The 23,529-nt window shown below is 42.2% G+C and overlaps 1 protein-coding gene across 3 annotated transcripts; it reads left to right on the top strand.

The window, feature by feature from the left end:
- Positions 1-1,814: 1,814 nt before the first annotated feature.
- Positions 1,815-23,200, top strand: ugp2b (UDP-glucose pyrophosphorylase 2b). Of its 3 annotated transcripts, none has more exons than XM_061791078.1 (10): positions 1,815-2,117; positions 6,330-6,457; positions 9,497-9,604; positions 13,663-13,848; positions 17,172-17,305; positions 17,983-18,280; positions 20,085-20,282; positions 21,309-21,551; positions 21,777-21,881; positions 22,692-23,200. In XM_061791078.1, exons 2-10 carry the CDS (start codon positions 6,359-6,361, stop codon positions 22,797-22,799), a joined length of 1,479 nt encoding a protein of 492 aa, XP_061647062.1. In that variant the 5' UTR covers positions 1,815-2,117; positions 6,330-6,358; the 3' UTR covers positions 22,800-23,200. The 3 variants fall into 3 exon arrangements, with proteins under 3 accessions (XP_061647062.1, XP_061647063.1, XP_061647060.1); XM_061791079.1 differs by lacking the exon at positions 1,815-2,117 and adding an exon at positions 2,237-2,367; XM_061791076.1 differs by lacking the exon at positions 1,815-2,117 and adding an exon at positions 2,509-2,875.
- Positions 23,201-23,529: the final 329 nt, after the last annotated feature.

Raw genomic sequence — 23,529 nt, 5'->3', positions numbered from 1 at the left:
CCGTTCTAAAGCTTTAAATTAGTAACAATTGATGAATGCAGAACACGAGGCCCGCTGTGTGCATTGGCCTGTGGTACTAGTATGTTGGGAGTGACTGTGGGCCCCCATTTTCTTTCTTTATTTGGTACTTGGTGTTTGATGCGATCATTAGAATGGACTCTCTACTGTTTTGGAAGCCTTACCTTCATTAATTTAGTGACTTGGGTGCTTTAAGAATACATTTTCTGAGATTCCAAGCATGAACCTCTCAACTGTGAGACCGATGTGGTAATGACTTTACTGAAGCGGTACCCACTACATAAAACTTCAAATAAGTCCAACTAATAGTCATTTGAAGATGTATTATAATTGTATTGCTCACATTGTACTGCACTCAATGTTGCAATAAGTTCTGTGACTCGTTCCTTCCTGTGGAGGAACGAGTCACAGAAAACAAAAAACACTTAAAAACCCTTTAGTCTCACACGATTTGCCGGCTTTTCGCTTTCATCAAAGTGCCACATTGAACTGTGGCCTTCAAATCACGAGATCACGGGTCTTGCTTTCAAGTGTAGGCCTTTTCTATTTATAAAAAACAAAACGGAATGTTACACTGCAGAGCTGGTTTGACATTATATTATTTGGATATGACAGTTCATGACATGTATGAAAAATTACTGACAGCCATTTTTTTCTGAATATCTAAGCGTCCTTGGGACCTTGGATGGGCGCAATATAAATCTAAACCTTTTGTCATTACCGGATGCATAGTACTAGTGTATATTATCCATCCTTAATTAACTAATATTATTATAAAGAATAATAATCTTAATATCAGAATGGGCGGCACGGTGGGCGACAGGTTAGAGCGTCAGCCTCACAGTTGTGAGGACCCGGGTTCAATCCCCGGCCCGGCCTGTGTGGAGTTTGCATGTTCTCCCCGTGCCTGCGTGGGTTTTCTCGGGGCACTCCGGTTTCCTCCCACATCCCAAAAACATGCATGAATTGGAGACTCTAAATTGCCCATAGGTGTGACTGTGAGTGCGAATGGTTGTTTGTTTGAATGTGCCCTGCGATTGGCTGGCAACCAGTTCAGGGTGTACCCCGCCTCCTGCCCGATGACAGCTGGGATGGGCTCCAGCACGCCCCCAACCCGCGTGAGGAGAAGCGGCTCACAAAATGGAAAATGGAATATCAGAATGTTATTGCCGTCAATAAAACTGGACTCATTCCACAAAAAAAAAAAAACGTAAAGAAAATGTTTATGTGTGTTGTGAGTTGGGTAATTCTTTTTTTTTTTTAAAGTAGGAATTCTAATCTAATTGCGTCGCACAAACTCACTGGCAGCTACGACACGGTTATTTTAAGCTCCGTGCTTCAACTAGGGCGGTCAAATCGTCAGCGTCTTCCATGTGTGTGAACGGCAAGAAACCCCAAAAGAACAAAGATGCGGGCACATTGTGCTGCATACGGTTACGTAAAACGGCGTACAACAATTACGACACGCAAACTGGCAGTCCTTCTCACATCTAAAAATATATTTGTATTATTTTTTTTTTAATGTTGTATTTTAATAACATACGCTTTGGCGTTGACAAAACAGCAACCCTCATGAACATCTGTTTAGAAATGAGCGAGTTACTTAATTTGAGTGTCCCTGCAACGCCTTCTATGGGAACGACACCCTCCCCAACATGACTGACACATCGTCACGTCGGTTAGCCGTGCAGCTACAGCTCGCATGCGTATCTAGTCTTCGTATCTATGGGCTTCTCTTTGCGTCGCACAAACCCATTGGCTGTTGTCGGTGGTGTCACTTGATCATCGCGCTCTGATAGGCCTCCAATTCGTTCCCGTATGGAACGTCACTTTAGCGGGGAAGGGGGAAAAAAAATCAGCTTTTGTTTGTTTTTGTTTTTTCTCACAAGTTCCGCACGTATTTTGACTTATTTTTAAACACATACAGCCTGTTGTTGTGAACTGTAAACGCCGCCGAGAGGAAATAAATGTTCTTGGCCCTGTTTGTGTGTGGTGTGTCTATGTCCTCTGCGGGGAGTTGCTTGCTCCGGTCCCTTTCGAACCGCTGGACCGGGCCGACCCCATCGACCGTCCCTCCGCTGGCGTCCGACGGCCAAACGGTAAGAACAACACGCCCGGTTTCGTTAGTGTGTTCACTTGTTTAGCACGGAGCTAGCCAGCTACTTTAGCCCATCGGGTTTCCTTTTCGCCAAAGTGATTCCTCTTCACCACGGTGCGTTCATGGCGACTCCGTTTTTCTGGCTTGTCCTACATGCGCATCGTCTCCGGGTTTGCGTTCGCCTTTCATCTCTCGCTCCTATGCGCCTAAGTTCCGTTAGGCACGTAGGGCGGATGGGAGTGTTCTGATCGGTGAGTTAATAATTGACATGTGTGCCTTTTGACGGTGTTAAAAAAAAAAAAAAAAAAAAAAAAAAGCGAAGAGAAATCGCCGCAGTAATGTGGTCGCCAAATCCCAAGTAGGGGAGTTTGGTGTAAGGGGAGGGAGCAGGGGGAGGAAGAAGAGAAAGGAGGAAAAAACCTAGGCAGAGGTTAGGAGTCACAGCGAGGACTTGTGACGTGGTTCACTGGGGAAAAAAGGAGGAGGCCGGGGATAAAAAGAGAAAAGAAAAAACGTCGATTGTGGGGCTACATTTCCTTTGGCGACTTCCCGAGGGGGAGAAGTGCGACCGTGTCTTTTGTGTTTGCTCCTTCTTTGGACTTGGACGGGATGTCATATGATTCAGAGCTCCCAGCACACAGCCACGAAACTTTAGTCCGCCGGGGGATGACACTGTCGATTTAACTGACAATTATTCCAAGGTTTTATTCTCAACTGCTTCTTTCCTGGCTGCTTTGAACATGGCAATTTATGTGGAAGGTAAGAAATAGCTGAGAACGAATGTACTTTAACTATGGAAACTAAGACGCGTTTAGTGGATTCAACAAAGCAGTTTTCTATGTTTCCCGATCAAGATGATCCTCAATTAAAACAAATTTACGTTTAGACAATGCGATATGCTTAGCTTTGTCAAACGAACGATTAGTTAAGGCTCTAATACATGAACCTTAAATGTATCTTTAAAACCACTGCCGAGAAAAGTCATAATTTGCCACATTGCGGGTAAAAATGAGAAAACCACCCATAGCAAACAATTGTCACTCTCTCTTATATAATTAGTGTCATTTGCTGAGATGATTGTCTATTTCATCTGAGGTAGATGATCGTCATCAAGGAATTTTGTCGCTGGGTCCATTTAAAACACAAGAAAAGACAAATAGGCACAATTTCCAAAAGAAATACCAGTGGGAAAGCCTCATTAGTGCTTAGTTCACACAGAGATCCAGAAAAGTGGCCGCATCACAGCCCCAGCAGAACATTATGCCAGTATGTGCCTGTGGGTTTCGCACGGAATTCAGCAAAGAAACAAACCGGCATAATTCCCCAAAGAAAAGCCAATGGGAAAGCTTTATTGGTGTCTCTTTTACACAGGACCCAGCAAAGAAAAAAAGGGCGCAGTTCCGACAAGAGATGCACACTTTTTCTTGCAGAGATCCTACAAAATTGGTACATTACAGCTGTAGCAGAAGATTATACTTCCCCCCCCCCCCCCCCCCACCTGTGGCTTTTACACAGAACCCAGTAAAGAAACAAATCTGCACAATTCACCAAAAATCCAGAATCAGTAGTCTCTTTCACGCAGAGATCCTGCATAATTGCAACATCATAGCCGTAGTACAAGATACACAGGCAAATAAATGCAGTATTTCACTTAGAACCCAACGAAGAAACAGATTGGCGCAATTCCCAGAAAAATCCTAACTTAGTAGTGTCTTTCACGCAGAGAAACTGCAAAGTTTCCATATCAGACCCGTGGCTAAAGGTCATCATCATTTTTTTGGCCTGGTGCTTTTACACACAACACAGCAACGAAACACATTTCTGCAGTTAGCAAATAAATTCTAGTGGGAACGTCGCATTAATGCCCCTAACCTTTTATACAGAGACCGGGCAAAGTTGTCGCAAAAGAGCCGTAGCAAAAGATCATGCATCCATTTGCCCGCCTTTCACACAGAACCCAGCGAAGAAACAAACTGTCGCACTTCCCAAAGGAAATGTTTTCCTTCCTTTTTCCGGTTTTTCCATGCGTCAACACAACATCCTGTCTCGGGTGGGATGTTTCGGTGATAAATGTACTTCAGTCTGTAATTGAAAATGCACTTTTGGGTCATTTTTGGCGGGCAAAGATTTTCAGCGACTTCAACATTTTAATTGGTCTGAGCAAGCCCGCCCGCGTCTCTGCGTCGCTGGTGTCCCCAGACAGCAGCGTAGTGGCTCCGGGCCACCGTTAATGGAGAAAAACCTGCTTCGACCCCAACTCCAAATCATTTGACATTGAGGCGTATTTTTTGTTTTGTTTTGGGAAAATGTTGGTTGAACTTCAAATATTTGTGGTATTGTTAATTATTTACAGGTTAGTGAGTTTTTCTCATCTTGACAACTTTCAATTGAAACCAGAATGGGAGCGCACAGTTTTCAACTGGTATTTACATTCCAGTAAAAGAAAACCACTAAGTTCCTGGCATTCAGCATTTTTTGATTAGCACTAAAAGGAAGTACAAGCAATTGTGCCTTGAATGCAAAGTGGCTCACTTCCCTTTTATGCGCCAGAACCGGATGCCTCGACATCCTGTGTGTCACTTAACACTTACCGTTTTGTTTCCTATGATCACTTTTTATTGGAATTCGCTTGCTCTGCGTGCGAAAAATAGACCCTTCTTAAAGTACTGTGTTTTGCCCCAGCCAGATTGATAAAAGTCAGCTATGTGAACCACTATACTCCTTCCAAGCATGCCTTTGCCAACTGGGGAACAAGTCGGTCCCTTAACTGTTTCAGACACAGTAGACTCAGCATTTATTTGCCTGAGCTTTTCACACAGACCGTAGAGAAGCAGGATATTAGCGTGTCTGTCGCTTTCCACGACTCCAGAGTCGTGTTGGATCCGACACTTGGCATTGTGCTCGGTGATGTAAGTAAGGCTTGCAAGCAGCTGCTGCGCCCTGGAAACGGGCCACAAAGTCCCATGTGTAGAGTTTCTGTGCCGCCAGAGGAGGGTCGGAGCGGGATGTTGCAGTGACAGCGACACGGCATCCTGCAGCCCAAAAAATTGGGTAACGTGAGTGGCGAGAGCATCCGGTGGCCGTGGGATGTATAAAATACTCGTCGGACAATTGCTTTCAACGCAACAGGGCGGGAGAAGGGTGAAACTTCACACCCCTGTCCTGACATTTCGGGTTACCATACCGCCTCGGCTAGGGCTACGTCTTGCAGTCGGATCATTAGTTGACATCAGCGGCAAAGAGCGTCTGTTGCGACGTATAAAATGATCGCTTGACGGTTGCTTTCAACGCAACAAGGCGGGAGAAGGGTTAAACTTCACATCCCTGTCCTCAGAAGATGGGAAATTGCTGTCTTTTTACAGGTTTAAGTCGCATAACTCTATTTCCTATCATGACTGTCCACGTTAACGTGTTAACATTGTTCAGTGTGTGTTGGGCTTTAGTGCTGAATATGTTCTCACAGGCATGAAATGAGTCACTGATGATGTATGATTCACTCTTCCCCAGAAGTTGTAAGATGTTTTTCCATGACTTGATCAGAACACGAGGACGTTTCTGCCAAAAGCGTCAGCAACATCTCGTTTCCAGATGTAACTGTTTTTGTTGTTGTGGTTCTGGATCACATAAACCTCACTTCCGATTTGCTGACGTCAAACATGATGATGAAGTTTTCTATGACTTGTGATGCATGTTTTTTCTTGTTATGCATATTATTTCAGTAAGAAAATGTAGTTTGACCTCCAATTTTTAGACTCGGTGAGGTGTATTTCTTTTCAGAAAATGTTGGTTGAACTCCAAATCCTTTGACTTTTTAGGCACATTTTTCCAGGAAATGTTGGTTTCAATCCAAATCGTTTGAGGGATATTCTTCTCTGAACTGTTGTTTGGACTAAAATTTTTGGGCTTGTGAGGCACATTTTCTTCAGTAATTGTTGGCTGAAATATTTCGTCTTTGCAGGTTGCTCTGTAGTCATTGAGTCAGTTGTGTTCTGTTGTGATTGTTCACTTTAAAAGTATGAGAAAAGTCTGACTTGAGTGCAGCCGGCACTGCGAGAACACTGTGTACGTAGTCTGCTTTTACATCTTTTTTTTTGTCTCCCTCACCGGCCTTTATCTCTGGTCCTTGTTATTGTTTCACTGGTCTGTTTAATTCCCGTCGATTTTGATTCTCAAACCTTTACTTTTAACTCTTAATTCTCCCGTCCATGTGCAGGTCTGAGGAAAGGAGTGCTCAACGGAGGGATGTCTCAATTCCAGGAAATGATGCGGCAGCAGCTGGAGAGCTCCATACACAGCGAGATGGAGAAGCTGCTGGATACCACGACAGGCGCAGAGAGAGAGGTAACGTCCCCACTTCAGCCTCGAACCCCCACCTTTCGCTCTCGTTGCGCTTTGGAGGGCGGGAAGAAAACACACGAGTGACAAATACTGTGCTGCGGTGCCAATGAGGGTTCCGCCTGCTTACTGACACATACTTAAAAGCTTGTGTCGAGGGCAGGACCACGCAGGGGACGACGTGTCCCGAGTTCTTCAAGAGTTACTTAGCCCACCTCCGGGGTGGCTCACGGACCAACCTGGGCCCTTTGTTATACACTGCAGTAGTACCCTTGTTTATCGCGGAGTTTACGTTTCAGAACCCCCAGCGATAGATGAAAATCCACAAAGTAGCAACCATATATTTATTTTATTATAAATAATACAATTACAATTAAAATTAAAATATAGATATTTTAAAGCGTTATGACCCATAAAGCTACGTCTGCAGCATTTTTTTTTAACACTCGTTCCTGCTAGCTTGCGCTTATGGCTATGTGAGTCTGCAGTAACATCATTCCATGTGGAAAAATGATCACTGCAAAATCCCGCGATATAGCGGAAAGTCCACAATATAGAATTAGATATGCACGATTTAAAAAATCTGCGATGCAGTGATACCGCGAAAAGTGAACCGCGAATATAGCTAAGGATGACTGTGTATGTATTTAAAAATTGAGAGTATCTATGTACCACTGAGTCAAAAATGTAAAATAGCTAATTAATATGAAAGTAGCAAATGGTATTTTTTTTCAGTGCCCTTGCAATTCGGATGCTTTTTTTTCCCCAGATCAAATAATGTTGAAGCCATTCAGTTTTAAAGGTAATGTAAGAGGAGAAAACATACTAACGGGTTTGGGGATCATACTTTGGGCATATTTAGGGTTTAATTAATTATTAATATGAGCAATTATAAAAAGAAAATTAGGGGGGCGTGTACTACTCTTTGATTTTGTTGTTTTTTCTGTTCATGAACAAACGCAGAGTGGATTCCCTTCTATTGTTGTGATTTCTAGCAGCATGTCTTTTCTGACAATCAGGTTGTGTCTGTTTATTGAGTCATGTACAGATTAAGCTCTTTTCTACGACAACAAACAATACACCTGCACACTACTCTAAAGTGATATAAATCCTGAGATGAGATCCTCCTTATTTGGTTCACACGCGGACTTAAAGAGCATCATGTGCTCATGAACAAAGTCTGTGCTGAGCCGTATTATCTTTAATCTGTTATCGCTGGGAAAAGTACGGCCAATTTCAATCTTTTGTATGGTCCAAAGGCCTGAAAAGGAATTTATCATCACCAGCAATGAATTTGTTTTGCCCATATAGTTGTCGAATGACTGCTATATTTGTCACTGAAAATGAGCATGTACATGCACATGTGGCGAAAACGCTCCATAACTAAGACACCAGGCGAAACTAAGATCTTCCGAGACATAAAAAAGCTTACTGACTTATGCCTGGATCGGACTACAAGAAAATTTGGTCTTTCAGGATTGCATGATGTCAGACTAGTGCCATCAAATCTTGCCGTAAAAACACTACACGACATTTATTCCGATAGCACTGTATCCCGTCTTTTACGATCAATGGGCTTTATCTTGTCAACTCAAAAGCGTGGCGTTGTCACCGGTGCTCGGGAGTGGGTTGTCCACTCAAGAAGAGCTTGAGGTATGTTCACATTCTTTTAATACAATATGGCTCGCAGGCAGGCAACATAATGTTATGCAGCCTAGCAAGCTAGTGCTAGCACTAACGTTTGTACGTAAGCAAGCCTGTGTTCTGTCGAATCATCCTCTAAAGCAGGGGTGCCGAACTCAAATTCGCGGTGATCCAAAATGAAAAAATTGGGACAATGTCGCGGGCCAAACTCAATATTTAATGCAAAATCACTGCGATGTACATGTTTCCCTTTTCTGGAGAAATGTAGCGTTAAAGTTTATCATTGACAACAAACTGAAATTTTGCTTTAACACTGAATCTGGAAAAAATAAACTTTTATATTATTAAATTTGCTATAAAAGACATCAGTGGTATTTGTTTGTTGTTTTCTATTTAAATAGATAACATGAATTCTTTTGTCTCTCGATGTTCTATTTATCTATTTCTCCAACTACCTTTCTTTTTGATGTAAATCTTTTTTCAAAGGCCAACAACAAAACAACCCCAAAAAATAAGAATGTGTTTCAATAAAAATCCAAACTCCAAACTATTAACAGTCCCTGCCTAGAAGTTGATAAAGAGCATTAAAAAAAAAACGATGATGTTATATCCTTTGTTACGGCCACGCTGCTCCGGGCACGACAAACCGGTCTGTCTTTTACTTTAGTGAACAGACAATCTGCCTCCCACCTGTCTTGGAAGTTAACCGTTTTCAATCATTCGTTTGGCCATTTTTGGGAGGGGTAAGTGTAAATTTGCTCGAGGAGACTGGTAGCACAGTCCCTAACGACTGCAACAGAAAGGGAAGGAGCGCGCGCCGGTCTGGACTGATGGGCAAAGACACTAGCAAAGCATTCTGGGATTTGTAATATTAGTGGCACATGTGCTAAATACTGGCGGGCCAGCTCTAATATAAATTTCGTACGGTCTTGCGGGCCAAATATAATTACATCGTGGGCCAAATTTGGCCCCCGGGCCTGAGTTTGACATATAGGCTCTAAAGCTTCGGTAAACATTGGTTCGTGTGCGTGAATAAATGTTGACAACAGTGACCAAATATCTAGACAAAGGCGAGCACGGGATGCGAAGCGCCGGTCAAAATACGCAATTCTATTGGTCGACGTGGCGCGCTGTCGGAGAGTTGTCATTGATATGTCCCACTATACAGAAGATATCCCCAAAAAATCATACTAGACTTTTCATTTTGCCGTCGTACGGCTATCATTGGGCCAAATCGTTGCTCGTGGATTATGTCACACTCCAAGAAGTTGTGTCGTTCGCGACAAAATATGTCTGGCCCGATCTGGGAAATCGCCCGCAATAGCTAATCGGGCCAATATCGGGGCTAAAATCCTGTATTCTGATCAAGGTATTACTGAATTAAAATGTTGTGTGTTTCAGGCATGCAAGAAAGACTTTGAGGGCTTCAGGCGTCTCTTCCACAGGTTCCTCCAGGTTAAAGGTCCATCGGTGGAGTGGATCAAGATACAGCGACCGCCCGATGACTCGGTAAGTTGGCCTTCCAAAATGGTCACAAAACCCACGCTGATAAAGCGCAAACCAAGCAGTCATCAAACATTTGATGTCAAGATCGAACTTTGTCACTGTCCCTGTTGCTCAACACATGCAAACGCGCAAACAAGTTGCGTAAGTTGACTTCCCTGCCGCCTGCAGTCATGATCATTTGAACGTGTCCAGTGCGTTATGAGCATCATGATATTTCGGATGTTTGTCTGTATTAAGGTATATGCAGTCACATTCACAACTACAGTCACTGATTGGGACTTGACCTGAGGTGGCTGTATGAAAGTCAGCCCTGTGGACCGTTAACGTTATTTTCAGGAGTCAATAGGGTTTTTTTATATATCGTCGCTGTCGGGCGGAAACCCCGTATGTCCGAATAGAGTCAATATTTTTTCCCAAATTGATGCTATTGGTCTGTTTAAAGTGTTGAAAATAGCTTGAGAACTAATCTTTGAACCCTCTTGTCCACCTGAACTGACTGAGAAGTGTTGTAAAACTCCGCCACCTCCTCATTCTGCAGGAACCTTGCGGAATTATCGAGCCTCAAGATTGATAGTCTGAATTTTATTTTTAATAAGAACAAGCGAAAATTGTTAGCTTAGATACATTTGAGTAAGCCTCATTCGTTAAAATGGATAGCCGTAGTACTGTATACGTATGTTTTCAAATTGTATTGGAAAGAAAAGAAAGATACATTTTCAAAAAGTCAATAAATAAATTACAATGAAAATAATACAAATAAAATGAAAAATAAAGTTAAAATAAATAAGCGATTACACATGATTTTGGAGTGGTCGTGTATGGATGACTCAACGGTATATGATGGGATAGTGGTTAGCATGTCTGCCTCACATTCAGGAGATCTGGATTTGAATATCTTTTTGTGGAGTTTGCATGCTCTTACTGCGCTCGCGTAGGATTTGTTCAGGTAAGATGGCTTCTTCCCACGTTCCAGAAACATGCATGTTAGCTTAATTGAAGGCTCGAATAAGTCCATTGGTGTGATGCTTGTCGACATGTTCCTGCCAATTGACAGCTGACCGTTCCAGGGTGTATCCCACCTCTTCTCCGAGTAGCTCATCTCACAAGCACAATGAATACATGTTTAAGTCCCGTCAACTACATCGTAACGTCTTAACAGTGTTTGTAATTAAGCTCGTAGTGATGAATACTTGATTTATTCATCCAGCAATGCGTTATTTATTGTGACTTAAGAGGCCTATTCCCCCCCAAATTCTATAATGTGCATCACAATGAGCATTCAGATTTAGAGATTCTAGCTATCTACAACCACAAACTGGGGCTGGAATCCATGAATTGCTGTTAATCATTCATTAAGAGTCGCTCGCAGTCATAATTGCAACAAACGGCGACCGCATTAATGATTCACAGCCCGGCGACCCAAATTGGCGTACGCCAGCGGAATGGTAAATTGTTTATCGAGCATGCAGACATTCTGTCTCGCTGTTCCTTTATAAAACGTCCACGGCGGCTTGCCACAAACACACCAACAAACAACGCCTGCTCTGTCTTTGCCTCCTCACACTGGAACTATCCCGAAGCTCCACCGCAATGCTTGGACCACCCCTCGCCTCGCCTCTGGCCAGCTCTCAGCAAGCCTCCTTTTCTTCTTACCGTATGTGACACATAAGCGACAAGGTGTGCAGAGATAACATTTCATAATGAGAGGAACGTTAAGTGATAGATATTCGAGCGATATTCAAAAAACAAAAAACAGACAGTGATGCAGACTAACGAGACACGCTGGTGGAGTAGGAGATGGAAGATCTAACATCCCATCGCGGGAAATTACATCTTTCTCACATGTACCCACTTCCATTGACATCGTTATACAAAAATATCAGGACACATCTATTAACACACCCCACACCATAGAATAATCCTTTAGAGACATCTGAGCCGTTGCTATCTTTGAAGCAAGCAGTTGGGCTGCAGTACGGCTTAAGTTCCCCCCAAGAATCGTAATGCTGTCCATTTCCAACTTTGTGGCAACACTTTGGAGAAGTTACAAACAAAACACATCCACAAAAGAACTACGGATTACTAAAGTACAATCTACTGCTCTCACGAATAATGTTCCTTTTGCGCTATTTAAGTGGAGCTTTTAGGGCACGTGATGCCTTTTGAAAAGTCTGGGTCATTTTGATTCATCGACTTGCGCTTGAGAATCTCGACCCGTACGAGTTTATTGGTGGATATTTTTAACTGAAACTCGTCAGCCAATCGTAGCGGATGAAACAAAAGGATCAAGGAGATATTGAGACATAATCAAGTTATTCTGTTTTACTCTAATTTGAAGGCCTTTTTTGACCAGATGTTCTGTGGGCAATATCACGGAAAAAGTATTCGGCAAAACGGCCATTTTTTTCTGACAGAAAACTTCATATCTCCAGAACCATCATCCGATTTTCAAAATTCTTGGTGGGTTGTACTCAGATTGAAGTGGCCATTAAAACATTGACAACACACAAAACATTTTGAAAGACTCTCATTTTCTGGAAATCTTGTCACGTTGCTTGCTACAAACAGGCCTTTATTCTTTAGCCTCTGTGAAAAACGATCCTTAGGTAGCCAAGGTGCACATAGCAGAAGGCGCAGCACACTGTCCATTGAATTGAAGCAAAAAGTGTGACAAAAACTCTTGTTAATTCTCTGTAATTGTCATTACTGTATGTTTTTACAAAATGAAATATTATTGAGTGCTATTATTTTTGTTGTTTGTTTTTGGGGAGGCTTGAGCGGATTAATGGTATTTCCATTTACTTGAATGGGGAAAGATGATTTGAGATACAAAAGTGTTGAGTTGAACTGAGCGTGGTCGTGGAAAAAAATAAAGGCACCACTGTATTATCTTGGTTGCAAACAGCACAGCAATGTCAACGACACCTAGTTTCATGTTCCTTCTTCCCCCAAAATGATATTTGCGCAAACACACCCTCTCCTCTTAAATCAGCAACACAAACACTCGTGTTGATTTGTCATGCTAAATGCAACATCTGGGGAGGGAAGCCACGATGCGGGTGGGAACCACACTGGTGATAATTTTGCCTCATAAAATGCTTCACTGACACGTCTTAGCGCGTCCTGCTGCGGAGCGTTAAAGTATTCATGTCCACGTCAGCTACGATAACAATTGAGCCTCATGTGCTTTGTTCTTCTTATCTTGTCAAGAGGGTTGTTTTTGTAACCTCATCCTCTTTGCCGGAGGAAGGGTGTCACGGTTGTGATTTGCTAGCAGGAAGTTTAAACACACACACACACACGTTAATGTCAGCATTTACACTCCTGTCCTATCAATAAATATATCTACATACATTATTAGATCACGCACAAAGAGTTATTCGGCCGTGCTGTATTTTTACAAACTTTGTGTGGTGTTCATATGTTTGTGTTAGGATGAGTTCATCTTTAAAGGACGACTGGAACAATGGGCAAAATGACCCTAAAATGGCAGAGGTTTTGTCTTTTCAGGCACGGGTGGCTTCTTGACAGTTTTTGTGAGTGTGCTCAAGATAGACACGCCTTCCAAATTTCACGTTGCTAAGGGATGTGGGGCTGAATATTCGAAAAAACTTTCTGAATATGAAGTTATATAAGACTTCGATGTTTACGGTGAGTCATCGATCGTTGTCATTCCGTACCCGCACACAATGACAAAGAAATAAACTTTGCAATTTAGCGCCAGCCATTTGTCTAGTATATGTGGTAAAAATTTAGTAGCAATCGGACAAAATCTCTAGCATGAGTTAGTCTCTAAAGGACTCTTAGAAATGGTCAAAACGACCCTAAATGGTCTCTTTAAACGAAAATGGCAGACTTCCTGTGTCTTTTCCAGCATGGTTTCTTGAGACTTTTTTTTGAGGGTGTACTCATGCTCGGCATGCATACCCAATTTCATGCTGCTGAAACTGGCTTCACGGGCTGAGTATGGTGAAAAGACCTCCATAAAGGTTTCAATTGGCCTGAACAAACAAACCAATTGAAAGATTTCTGATGGGATGTCATAAATGTTGTGTGTCCAGATCCAACCGTATGACAAGATCGTAGCGCGAGGCCTTCCGGAGGGCGTCGCCGACAGCTTGAACAAGTTGGTGGTGGTGAAGCTGAATGGGGGTCTCGGTACTAGCATGGGCTGCAAGGGCCCCAAGAGCCTGATCAGCGTCCGCAACGAAAACACCTTCCTGGACCTCACCGTGCAGCAGATAGAGGTAACAACAAACGTGGGGAGCTCGGGGTTGCAGAAGATAAACGGTGATAATGCGCGGGAACACTGTACCACTTTGACTTCAGATGGGCCTGGCAGGAAGTGATGTCATGGTACCGTCGGCTCCGTCTACGCTTGGGCGTGGGTCAAGTGACGCGATTCCCTTTTTTTTTGCTCTCCAGTGTCACAATTGGGATATGCGTCATGGCAGCGTAGGGAAATGAAAACATCCATCCATCCATTCTCTTAACTGCTCATCCACACTAAGGAATAAGATATCTTTACATGACAATCGGGCCTCTTACAAATGTGGATAAAACTCAGATACTTATTGGATATCTGCCGATGCGAGTGCGACGGGATATACCTCGCCGATGGCATCTTGATGTTATGGGAACGCAGATTAATGACGTTAAAAAAACGTCTGATGTAAATCTAAACTATGGCAAAAGCATAGACCGTTAAAGGTGATATGAATATGCTACATTAAAGGTTTATCGAACATCGTGCAAATATACTGCATTAGAGGTGTTTAGAACGTTAAATATGCTCTAAATATACTACATTTAGAGGTGTATAGAACATTTTAAATATGGTCTAAATAAGATGCGTTAGAGGTGTATAGAACATTGTATATGCTCTAAATATACTACATTAGGAATGTATAGAACATTGAATATGATGTAAATACTACGTAAGACGTGTATACAACATTAGATATGGTGTCAATATGAAACAATGTGTAGAGAACAGTAAATATGGTCTAAATTTGTTACATTGGAGGTGTTTCCATTACAGTATAAGGAAAATGATATGGAATAAACTCATAATTGGCCTCTTGGATATGCAGTGTAAATGCAGCCTTAGTTCTCCGAATTGGTCTAGATTGTGACATCAATTTTTTGTGGAAACCAAGCAGAGTCATTACACCGCAGGTCCATAATTTGATCCCTCTCCTTTTCACATATGATGAGGCCCAATTTGATGTCCTAGGGGTTGTTACAATATACTATGCGCATAAACACAGTGAGTGAGTGAGTGAGTGAGGTACTCTACCAGAGGCCCGCCGGGGGGGGGGGGAAGGATCTGTCGGTTGTAAAGCAAACATTGGATGCCGTGTGCTGTCCTTGAATTCAATAAATCACTTGTGTGCAGGAGTTTGGACCAGGTGAAAGAATCTACCTTATGTTTGTTTAGTTCATGTGTACAGTCCTGTGTAATTCAGTGAACATTTGGTCAGCGTACGCATGTGTGTGAGGTTGTGTTTCGTAAGGGCCCTGTGGGACGCCACTACCCCGCCCAGCCCGCTCCCGCCCCCCACATCCACCAGTACACTGCTCTCTTGTGTCCCAATCACTGCGCCCCAGTTCTGCTCAGCTCAGCTCCGATCACATTACCTCCAGTCCCCAAACAACTTGTTTGCAGAGAAAATCGAGACCATTCACGCACACACACACACACACACACACACACACACATCATCATCATCTTTTTTGGGACCATCTCATATACTTTCACTCCACTGTGGATATAGCCTGTTAGGTTTTTGTTTTTTTTAAACCAGTACAGTGCATGCTTTTTATTTTCATGTACAGTAGACTACATTTTTAAAATTTTCAAGTACAGTACATTTTTTTATGTACAGTTCAGTTGTACTTTCAACTTCAATACATTTGCCATTAATCTTAAGAATTGATTGTTTTTCAACATCTATTTACGGTAGGGTCAATTGATAGTTTACTTTTAAGTGCAATACATTTTAAAGAGGCTGTAAAATGAATTCAGAGATTAGTTTCTAAATACTACATACAGTGGTGTGTTGAGATAAGAGTTTAATTTGTTCAATGTCCACACGTATCTCAAATAATCTTTCCACATTGAAATGAATGGAAATGCAATTAATCGGTTCCAGTCCCCACCCCAAATGCCAAAATTTGTGGCGTATTGTCCGTCCTTGTTTTTCTTCTGTGAGACTTATTGATAGTTGGCAAACCACCTTAATGGCGCTCTAGTGCCACCAACTGATATTGTCCTTCCACTGCGAGGAGACCAATGCGAAATGAAGGTGGCCGGTTGTTGTGAAGTTTGCTGCCGCCATCGAGTGGTGGGGATCTGAAGTGCAGACACATCTCAAATTTTTTCTCGCAACTCATGACGGAAAAACTGGCCAAGCGACATCTCGTATTTTGGAAAATTCATAATTGCTGAACTATGTATCAGAAGAAGAATTGTCTTTATTTGCCATGTATTTCAAAAATACACAAGGAATTTGTCTCCAGTAGTTGGAGCCTCTCTAGTACGACAATAGGGCCGTGCTTCCTCAGGAGACGGTAGCAGTTGGAGAGCGTGAGGGGTAGCTGTGGCGAAGGATGCCTCCTGAATGAAGTCCACGATCATCTCTACAGTCTTGAGCGTGTTCAGCTCCAGGTTGTGTCGGCCGCACCAAAGCTCCACTTCCCGTCGATACGCAGACTCGTCACCGTCTTTGATGAGGCCGTTGACTGTGGTGTCGTCTGAGAACTTCAGGAGTTTGACAGCCGGGTGTGCTGTATCTTCTGTGAAGATGTGTGGCTAAAACAGCCTCGAGTGGCGCACTTTGGCATCTGGCATGAGTCCCCCCATTTAATGTTACACCTCTCCCTTCTCCCTCGTTTTTGACGAACACCTGTCCTACTGTGCTGTATATTAATGTGGTCATGATGATGTTACTTGGACAGCTAAGTATGCTTTTAAGTGGAACTTGGTGTAAAAAGTTTGAGAACCACTGGACTAACGTGTCAAAGTGGTCCGGTAAGAACTTGCCCCGCCTTTGTTCGTCTTCTGCGTAAGGGCGATACAGTGTCAACACACTGCACGCATCACAAGCACAATTGTTTGCAGTGTATTATGATTCATGTGCAAAATGTGTGTGTTGAAAGTCCTGAAATGACAGCACGCCTCCTCCCAAAAGGTGCGCCTTGTTTCCTTATGACAAACAGCAAATTTCAATTCTGGTTAATGTACAGCAATCTTTTTGTCCTGCTTTCAAATAAAAAAAGTAATCAGTTCACCCACAGTTTGGACATTGAACTGAAGCGATGACGTGGTTTACGGATTACCGTCATAGTTTTAGTATTTTTCATCTAATATTTTGTTTTTTCTCTCATGTTTTTGTATTATGTGCAAATACTTGTTTTCTAGTATTTGTGTATTTTGTATCTAACATATTAGTATTTTTGTTTGTTTTTGTATTACTTTCTAACTTTTAGTATGTAACTTTTAGTACAGAAATCTTGTCCTTGTGTCCTCATAATAATTTGAAGATGTATTTTTGTGGCGTCGGCACAGCACCTGAACAAGACGTACAACACGGACGTGCCCCTGGTGCTCATGAACTCCTTCAACACGGACGAGGACACCAAGAAGATCCTGCAGAAGTACACACACCACCGTGTCAAGATACACACGTTCAACCAGAGCAGGTAATTGCTATTATCATGTCACTATTTCAAATGTGTGCTGAATGTAATATAAAAAAAAAAAAGGATGAAGGGAAATGTAGAAACGCGCCATTCAGCGATACTGCAGTGAACGTCAAGTAGAACTTTGGCCTTTATTTATGAATGAAGGCGTAAGAGCACAAGGATGTTTCAACTATTCTGCTATCACTCAATAAGGCCGACATCACACCAACACAGTCAAATACATCAAGTATGCTCCTTTCTCTTTGAAAGCTGAGCACGCATTTACAGCACTACTGAAGTTATCAGATTTTCTGTTTGGAAATGGTTTCTGTAAACTCACTTTTCTTTCTCAAACATGTGTTTTGTTACCACTGATGAAAGGTGCTGGAAAAGCCTAAACATTTATACTGTTTTGATTGATATTACAAAAACGTTTTTAGTGGGCCAAAAATACTTCAAATGGTGTTTGGAGTTCATGAGTTTAGAAGCGATTCGGAGATGGACATCAAAGACACGAAGCGTCCGACCAGCTCAGAGCAACGGGTGGGAATTAATCCTCCCTTTTAAGCTCTCACAATGTTTTGTTTGATGTTCACCGGACTGGACGCCGTTTTGTCGCCCGCTCTTTGATCACGACGCTCGGTTTAAATCCGCTTTTGAAGTTCTCTGAGATGGTTTCGTGGCGTTCTGCTCAGATATCCTCGCATCAACAAAGAGTCGCTGCTGCCCGTGTCCACCAGCCTGAGCACGACAGGCCAGAACGCAGAGGGCTGGTACCCGCCGGGCCACGGCGACATCTACGCCAGCTTCTACAACTCGGGCCTGCTGGAGCAGCTGATTGGCGAGGGTAAAGAGTACATCTTTGTGTCCAACATTGACAACCTGGGAGCCACCGTGGACCTGCACATCCTCAACCACCTTGTGGGACAACACAATGGCAAGCGATGCGAGTTCGTCATGGAAGTGACGGACAAGACGCGCGCCGACGTCAAGGTGGGTGCCATCAGTCGTGGCTGGCGGCCTCCGGGTGGCACTACCAGATCGTGGAAATTGTTGGAAGTCAGTCCATTTGCAACGATTTGCAGTCTTCAGACAATATAACGTACATGAAAGACAATTTAAAAAGTGTTTGGATAGTTACGTAATACCTTGAAATAGATAGGCCGGTATCTGCCCGATACTGATACCTGGTATCCGTACTCGCCCATCCTTAGTCTAAACTCTAAATATGCTTCACACCTGTGATTCCCAACCAGTTTGCCGAAATATCATCAATTGTGCTGTGAGAAATTATCCAATTTCTCTTAATTGCTCTGAAAATCATTATTTATTAACTACAAATAATGCATCTTTTAAAAATGTCAAAAATAACAATAAATAGCAATAAAAAGGCTTACAGGACAGTAGTAATTTATATTTTTACGGGTAGCTTTATTGCTTCCAACGATACGTTAGCTTTTAATATTAGCGTCAACGTTAGCTTCCAAAGGGGAAATGTTCCAAATTTCACTTAATTGGTCCTAAAATTATTTACTACCAATAATGTATCTTTGAATAACAAAAATAAAATGGCTAAGAAGAAAGTAGTAATAGGGATATTTACAAGTAGCTTTAACATTAGCTTCCAACATTAGATTCTAATGTTGCTTTTAATGTCAGCTTCCAACATTACCTCAAATGTTAGCTTCCAGTGTTAGCTTCAACTTGTCTTCCAAAGTTAGCTTCTGAAGTAGGCCTGGAGGGGGGAAAATCTAATTACTCTGTTAAATTGACTTCATAACTAGGTCGAGGCAAAAATTTCTGCCTCGAAGCTCCGCCTGACTATAAATGAAGTTCCAGAACCAATGTTTCACAGGGACATTTATTGCAGACGGACGCAGTATTGGGCAACTTTATAACGTTGTCAACAACGAACGTGGCGAGTCTATAAGTGATTTTTAAGATGTGTAATGTACATACAACATGATTTACGAGTGAGCTGAAAGGTAATTAGCGTTTCTGACCTGAAATGGTAATCGCGATTGCTAACTATAGAATATAACATTTTGTGGTCTCCAATTCTGTACAACAAATTTATAACATATACTCAGTACCAACAAATACAGTTTAAGGATCGAAGTCCATCACTCATAAAATATAATAAAATGCATGTTAGTAGTAGAAAAAATAAATAAATTGTAAAACATTTTTTTTAGATTGGGGTGCGATAACTATTCGATCAATAATTAATAGGAGAATCGATTCTAAAAAGATTTAATAGTGACAGCCCTATTCTGAAGTTAGTTTCTAGCGTAGGCTTCAACATTACCTCTAATGCTAGCTTCCAACGTTAGCTTCACAGCCAAGAGGAAATGGTCCAAGTTCAATTAAAAGGTTACAAATTTCTAATTTACAAAGATACAAATAATGTATATTTAAAAAAATATAATAAAGTAGCAAATAAGAAAGTCTTAATGGTATTTTTTACAGGTAGCTTCAGTGTTTGCTTCCAAAATTGCCCCCAATGTTAGTTTTCTTAGTTTTCAGCATTCCCTCCAACATTAGCTTGCAATGTTGCCTTCAACATTAGATTAGAACAATGGTTCTTACTTCTTAATCCTGTTGGAGGGGATTTGAACCCCGTGAGTGCCTTCACCAAACCCATCGTAATTGGAAAAGACAATTTTGAGTCTGACCACAGTTTTTCGCCTTCTGTATAGCTTTATGTGTTTTCATCAAAGACAGACTTCATTGCTGTTTGTATAAGCGCAGCAATTACATAAAAAAATAAATCTTTCGTCTCTGGTGCGACTTTCAGGGCGGCACGCTGATCGAGTATGAGGGCAAGCTGGGTCTGCTGGAGATTGCCCAGGTGCCCAAAGCCCACGTGGACGAGTTCAAGTCAGTGTCCAAGTTCAAGATCTTCAACACCAACAACCTTTGGATCTCGCTGGCCGCCATCAAGAGGCTGCAGGAGCAGAAGGCCATGAACATGGAGATCATCGTCAACAACAAGGTTACACACAACAACACACACGGTAGAGTCCATGTACAGTAAACCATCGCTAGTCGCAAGATTTAGGGACCATGTCCTGATGCCCATAGTGAAATTCATGCATAATGGACCCAAAAAAAACTTTTCCTAATTTTTCTTTATTAATAGTTTAAACCCTAAATATAGCCCATAGCAGTGATTCCTAATCAGGTGTGCCACAGGAAAAGATCCAATTTCACTTAATTGGTCAGAATATGATTTATTTACTAATAATAGCGTATCTTTCAAAAATGTAATGAAATGACAAGTACTTAATGGTATTTTTTACAGCTAGCTTCAACATTAGCTTCTGACATTGCTGCCAATTTTAGCTTCCAACAGCTAACATTAGCTTCCAATGTTAGCTTTCATTGTTAGCTTTTAATGTTATCTTCTAACTTTGGTTTCTTCCAATGTTACTTTCTAATTTACCTTCCAACATTAGCTTCAACGTTAACTACCGGTGTTAGCTTTCAGTGGTATACTATTTTCCAGTGTTAGCTTCAACATTGGATTCCAATAATAGTTTCCATTGTTGTCTTTCAATATTTGTTACTGAAGTTAGCTTCCAGTGTTACCTCCAACGTTAGCTTCCAACTTTAGCTTCTGCAGTTGCCTTCCGTTACTTCTGACGCTACACCTAAGGAAGAGCAATGTTAGATGCTGACATTAGCTTGCAACTTTAGCTTCCAGCGTTAGCTTTCAATGTTAGTTTATAAAGTTATCTTCCAATGTTACGTCAATGTTAGCTTCACTGTTCGCTTCTGAAGTTGGCTTTCAATGTTAGTTAAGAAGTTACTTTTCATTTCTCATTTCTTCTTACGTGACCTACCAATATTAGCTTTAACGTTAGCTTTATGGTTATCTTCTGAAGTTGGCTTCAAACATTACCTCTAAGCGTTCAAGCAAAGTTAGCTTCCAATGTTACCGACAGCGTTCGTGCTAAGAAAGACCAACGTTATTTCCGACATTAGCAATGTAATGATCTCCTCTGTGGCTTTCGTGCAGACACTGGACGGGGGTCAAAACGTGATCCAGCTGGAGACGGCGGTGGGCGCGGCCATCAAGTGCTTCGACAACGCCATGGGCATCAACGTGCCCCGTAGCCGCTTCCTGCCCGTCAAGACCACCTCGGACCTCCTGTTGGTCATGTCCAACCTGTACAGCCTGGAGGCCGGCTCGCTCACCATGAGCCCCCGCCGGGAGTTCCCCACCACGCCGCACGTCAAGCTGGGGAGCTCCTTCACCAAGGTGCCGCACGAGAAAAGTCGTCGAGGGGGTTCGAGTCGGTAGTAGGGTTTCAAGCCATGATTTGGGTTTCAAAGTGTGGTTTCAAGCTTGAGTTAGGGTTTCAAAATATGTTTTGAAACCCTACTTTGGGTTTCAAGCCTGGGTTGGGTTTTAAAGTAGGATCTCAAGACTTGTTCTTAGGTTTCAAAATAGTGTTTAAAGCGTGGCTGGGTCTTTTGCGTTCAGGTCCAGGAGTACCTGACCCGCTTCGAGAGCATCCCGGACATGCTGGAGCTGGACCACCTGACCGTGTCCGGAGACGTCACCTTCGGCAAGAACGTCTCGCTCAAGGTAAACCGCAAGCGAAACAACAAGCACGACACTTGAGCACAAATCAAGCTTGGCTAAGAGGAATGGGCACAAATGAACTAACTTTGCAAGTCTGAGCCTTCACGCAGTCGCCAAATTTTCATGCCGGACAGCAGGAGTAAGAGAGAAGACGGTTGGGGTTTCAAGCAAATGTTGAAGTTTCTAAGTAAAAATTCAAGCCTTGATAAGGGTATCAACAAAATATTATGGCATCAAATTAAGGTTTGAAGTCAGAGTTTTGGTTTCAAACTGGGTTTTAAAATAGGGCTTCAAGCCTTGGTTAGAGTTTTAAATGATGTTGCTGTTTCAAGCCAGGGTTAGGGATTCAAAGTAGGGTTTCAAGCTTGGTTTAGCGTACCGGTTTCATGTCAGGATTATAGGGTTTCAAACAAATATCAATGTTTTAAATTACGGTTTCAAGCCGCAGTTAGGATTTTCACACAAATGTTAATCCTGGGTTAGGGTTCCAACTAAATAATATGGCATCAAATTAAGGTTTCAAGCCACAGTTATGGTTTTCAAAGTATGGTTTTAAATCTGGATTAGCGTTTCGAACAAATATTCGGATTTCAAACCAAGGTTAGTCTTTTTAGTTAGGGTGTCAAGCCTCTGTTAGGTTGTCAAATGATCATTTCAATCCAGTGTTAGGGTTCCAAAGACAGGTTTCAAGCCTGGATTGTTGTTTGGAACAAATGCTAGGATGTCAAAGTAGAGTTTCAAGAAACGGTAATGGCTTACAAAAAGTAGGGTTTCAAGCCAACGAAAGCTGTTTTTGTGCTGTCCTTCCATCAGGGCACGGTGATCATCATCGCCAACCACGGCGACCGCATCGACATCCCCGCCGGCTCCATGCTGGAGAACAAAATCGTGTCGGGCAACCTGCGCATCCTCGACCACTGAGGCCACGCCCACCCTGGGCATGTGACCTGCCCTCCGCCTGCCTCGCTTCATCCCAGTCGTGTGATCTGTCTTTTTATTTTAAATTTTTATTTTTTTTTAAATAGGACGCTGCCCCCTGCTGGCCAACAAACGACACTATAACTCTTATGTGATAATATAGCATGATCCTGTTATATAATACTTTATATTAACATCAAAGACTAAAGTAATCTGAGTGAAAAGAAGTTCAAGGCCTTTGGTACTGTGTGTACTCGGCACATGTCTCAATACTGTGCATTATAATTTTTTGTGTGTGTGCTGTCAAACACCAGGAGACGCCAAACACACACACAGCGACAAGACTGAACGCCAGCAATAAGCGTGACTGAGGTCTGATTAAACTGCAATATCACACACTGAAATATGGCTGAGGAGTTTTTTAATATCATGTTATATAACACTGATTAATACTGTTCTGTACCTGACTGCGCTATCAATTTTTTGACATAACAACATGGAAAATATGTAACTACAACAAATAGGATTAGCTTTTCAACCAAGGATTAGGGTTTCAAAGTAGAGGTTTCAAGCCAGGACTAAGGTTTCAAACCATCATAAATGTTTCAAATTAGGGTGTCAAGTTTGGGTTATAGGGTTTCAATGTTGGTTTTTAAGACAAGGTTAGGGTTTCAAAGTATGGTTTCAAGTCGGAGAGTTTCAAACATGGATTTGGGTTTCAAATTCCGTTTGA

Source organism: Phyllopteryx taeniolatus, chromosome 11 (assembly GCF_024500385.1).
Source record: "Phyllopteryx taeniolatus isolate TA_2022b chromosome 11, UOR_Ptae_1.2, whole genome shotgun sequence".
Classification (NCBI taxonomy): domain Eukaryota; kingdom Metazoa; phylum Chordata; class Actinopteri; order Syngnathiformes; family Syngnathidae; genus Phyllopteryx; species Phyllopteryx taeniolatus.
The sequence above is the reverse complement of the archived record's forward strand: the minus strand, read 5'-3'. Positions and strand labels throughout refer to the sequence as shown.